Source organism: Triticum dicoccoides, chromosome 5A (assembly GCF_002162155.2).
Source record: "Triticum dicoccoides isolate Atlit2015 ecotype Zavitan chromosome 5A, WEW_v2.0, whole genome shotgun sequence".
Classification (NCBI taxonomy): Eukaryota; Viridiplantae; Streptophyta; class Magnoliopsida; order Poales; family Poaceae; genus Triticum; species Triticum dicoccoides.
In genome coordinates this window covers 613419018-613422943 of record NC_041388.1, presented here as the reverse complement: position 1 = coordinate 613422943, position 3926 = coordinate 613419018, and the positions used below count along the sequence as shown (strand labels likewise).

At 41.6% G+C, this 3926-nt stretch overlaps 1 protein-coding gene across 1 annotated transcript; it reads right to left on the bottom strand.

The window, feature by feature from the left end:
• Positions 1–789: 789 nt before the first annotated feature.
• LOC119300155 lies at positions 790–3546 on the bottom strand. Its single transcript, XM_037577206.1, has 5 exons — positions 3512–3546; positions 2465–2647; positions 2220–2389; positions 1825–2000; positions 790–1428 (listed from the first exon to the last, which is right to left on the bottom strand). The coding sequence occupies exons 1-5, from the start codon at positions 3544–3546 to the stop codon at positions 790–792; spliced, it is 1203 nt and encodes a 400-aa protein (XP_037433103.1).
• Positions 3547–3926: the final 380 nt, after the last annotated feature.

Here is a 3926-nt window from a genome sequence, read left to right as displayed (position 1 = left end):
GAGGATGGATCGAGGGAAAACGGAGGTGACGGCCCTTTGCAGCGTGTGCGTGTGGTACTCACTGAGAATGCGCCGGACCGGAGTGTTACCTAGTCCCGCCTATGTGGCTTTGGATGGGGCATCCGGCGGTAGATGTTAGGCTTTTGTGCGATGTCTGTTTGGTATTTGGCCCGGACATTCGGCACACCTTCATCAAGAGGATAAGAGTAGCGACAGGTGTTGGCCTCGGGCTTACTGTTATATTTCTTTGTAAGATCTTTGTGATAATAAATAATATGGCCGCATGCATTTACCAGATGCAGAGGTCGGGGGTGCTTCCTTCTTTTCTAAAAAAACCACCTTGTGGCATAAAAAAAGAATGAACCTCTTATAAGATTGGTCTGCCTTCCTAACTGCACAATAGTCTTGGTTTTTCCTTTTTCTTGCGGGGACACGCAGGGCCGGCTCTATGATTTCGAAGGCCCCGGTGCGACCCCGACCAGTGGGCCCAATAGAGAGAAAAATCCAATTTGATACATGAAAATATAAAATTGCTATAAAATCATAAAACTAATATATTTTTACTAGAATCAAGCATATGTTATTTTCCCTGTCTTTGTTCCAAACGAAGTATCATGGAAGTTACAACGCAGAAAAAACATATTGAAATAGCATGCTAACCTCTAGTGATCATGTGAAACGAGACTTTCGTGCATTTTTTGACGCAAAATCATCAATGAGAGTGTCAAGATCAATACTATCTAGCATATTCTTCTTAATGCAGCACATGACCAATCCATTCAATCTTTCTTAAGACATCATTGACCTCAAATAATTTTTCAATAGTTTCAATTTTGAGAAACTCCTTTCAGCTGATGCAACAGTCACAGGTACGGTCAAAAGGATACGATAAGCAATTGCGACATTTAGATAACAATCCGCATCTCTAACAAACTCAAATATCTGATCCGCTGACATGAATGTGTTTGGCAATGTCATCAGCAATACTTTTAGTTCAGAAACGAAATCATCTAGATCGACATCTGCTGACTTATCATGAGTGAATTTGTTGACAAAATTAGTGCAACATCTTCTTAGATCATTATCACCCAAGGACTTCAACTCTTTAGAGTTGAACAAAAAACCAAATATGCTCCCAAATGTCTTCAGTTCCTCAAATCTAGTAGTTAGGGAAGCAATTGCAACATCAATCATCACCAAAAAGTATTTAACTCTAAATGATTCCACCTCACTTGCTTGCGTTTCTTCATTCTGGTTATTTTCGTCATTGCCACTAATTTCATCAAACTGTCTTTTTCTAGTAATACGTCTCTTGACAGGAAACAAAGGTTGTACACCCATGTCAATTGCAATAGATCTCGCAATATCCAGACTGGTTGCAAAGCCGTCATTTCTGTACTTCTTAAAATATGAGATGGCACCTTCAATCTGTTTAAGAGTAACATCAATGCACACAAACTTAGACTGCAACTTCTTACTCACCATGTTTACAGTGAACAAAATGTCATGCCAAATGACCATGCCAAGTAAAAATTCAAATTTCTCAAGTGCGCTAGCCAAAGATTTTGCGTTGCTCTTAGTCTTGGCGTCATCGGTAGAAGTTCTCTTCAATTCCAGTAATGCTTTTCTTAACTCGGGTGCTTGATATTTGATAGCCTAAACACTCTTTATTCGACTCTCCCATCGAGTGTTACACAAAGACTTAACTGTCATTTTTGAAACATGATCAAGCAATAGCTGCCATCTTTTAGTAGAGCTTGAAAACAATATATAAATTCTTTGCACAACACCAAAGAAGGTAACAGCTTTATTGCAAGATTTTGCCATATCACTAAGAGTAAGGTTCAGGCTATGACAAGCGCATGGCATGAATAATGCTCTTGGATTAGTTTCAAGTAGTCTGTTCTGTACCCCTTGGTGTTTTCCCTTCATGTTCCAACCATTGTCATACCCTTGTCCATGAACATCTTTAACATCCAAACCAACAGATTTAAGTGAATCTATTAACACATTATAAAGTCCAAGTCCGGATGTATCATCCACCTTCAAGAACTCCAGAAAAAACTCCTATATTTTTGTAGTAGTACTTGACATGTTTACGCACCTCACAATTAGAGTCATTTGTTCTTGATGGCCCACGTCAGGTGTACAGTCCAAGATGACAGAGAAATACCTTGCACCCTTAATTATCCTCAACAGAGAATATTTAACAGTGCGACCAAGAAGGGAAATTAACTCATTCTGAATATTATGGCCAAGATAATGATGATGGATTTCACAATTCTTAATGCGCCGAAGATGCTCTTGCATTACAGGATCAAATTCTGCCATCATTTCAATTACTCCCAAAAAATTTCCGTTGTTATCTTGATATAATTTCTCATTCGATCCTCGAAAAGCCAGACTATGTTTAGCAAGAAATTTCACAGCAGCAACAATTCTAATTAAAACAAGTCTCCATCGCTCCTTCTCCCTTGCAATCTCTTGTTGCATGTCTTTATCAATTGTTTCCTTCTTACTTAGCCTCAGCCTCACCTCATTCCAAATATTCATGTTAGTGATATGCTCAACACTATTCTCATGCAATTTGAGCTTCTCACTAAGATGTCTCCAATCCTTCAATCCCTCGGATGCTAGCAGACTTTTGCTTTTTCCAGATTTAAACAATTTTCAACAAAAGCAGTAGACTTTATTCACGTGTTTAGAGTACACTAACCACCTCCGATCACTGAACTTGCCATTCCTTAACTTTCTTGTGTAGTAATCATATGAAAAATGCCTGCCACTAATTTCATCTTCGGGAAACACAAGATTGTATTCCCTTATAGGTCCTTTTTCAATGAGAGTATCTCTTGATTTATTGTCAAGAATATTCCAAGTTCTAGGATCATATCTCTACTCCTAATGGACGAGTTGGTTGAATAGTCCAACCACTTTCGTCTGGTTTTTTTTCGTCTGGTTTTTTTTCGTCCCACCTCCCACCACCCCCTCCCATCGGTTTTCCTCTTTTCTCGTTTGGCCGGCAATACTCAACGTATTTATGGTAATCAATCACAATTAATCCAGGTATGGTAAGGCTATAAACTCAGAAATCTCAAATATGATAATTATAGTAATAAATCAATCCAGGTATGGTAAGGTCATGACTCAGGAAATTTCGAATATGGTAAGGCCTCGATCTCCTTCACGATCCATTCCGAATTCTGATTTTGCTTTCCAAACCCAACCTGAACGGTCAACTTTCCATTCGGGTCTTTATATGAAATAATCGATGAATAGAATTTTTCTTCAAAAACTTCCCTTTCTCAGCATCGCTCGCACACCAGCATAGCAAGAAATCATCATTATTGCCGTAGAAATTTCTGGCTCGCCTTCCCAAAATCTCTCGGGACATTCTCCCTACTTCCATCTAGCCACACAGATGAAAAAGGCAGTCGATTTCCTCGCCTATCTCTCCATCCAGACATCCAGATCATCAGATCATGATCCATCTCTTTCCATCGAGGCCAACCGCACCCTTCTTTTCTCCACAGCTGCCATCGTCATCGTGCGCTCTTACCTCACACGGTCACACCTGCACGCTAGGGTTCAAGTTGAAGGGATGGTTGGGGTCGACGAGCGGCCATGGGGCACTGCATGAGGCCGCGACCAACACAGGACGTGCATCTGCCGCTACCTCGTCCAGGACCTCGGCATCCCCGTCGACGCCCTCTGACCCGCCCCGACACGGACATGACGCCACTCCTCCTGGCCGCCAAGCTCGGCCACACGGGGACGACCACCTACCTCCTAGAGCGCAGTGCCAGCCCATGCGTCTGGTACAACAACGGCGAGACCCCGCTCCACTAGGCCGCCTACAACGGAACGTACCTCGCCGCACTGAATCGCATTAACGAGTAGATGCCGTCGTTTTTTGATGCAGGTCA

Coding starts and splice junctions, on each gene's coding strand:
- LOC119300155 (XM_037577206.1), bottom strand. CDS start 3,546: ATGACGATGGCAGCTGTGGAGAAAAGAAGGGTGCG. Junction 2,648..3,511: donor GTGGAGAAAAGAAGGGTGCG/GTTGGCCTCGAT, acceptor ATCTGGAAAAAG/CAAAAGTCTGCTAGCATCCG. Junction 2,390..2,464: donor GAGATTGCAAGGGAGAAGGA/GCGATGGAGACT, acceptor GGCTTTTCGAGG/ATCGAATGAGAAATTATATC.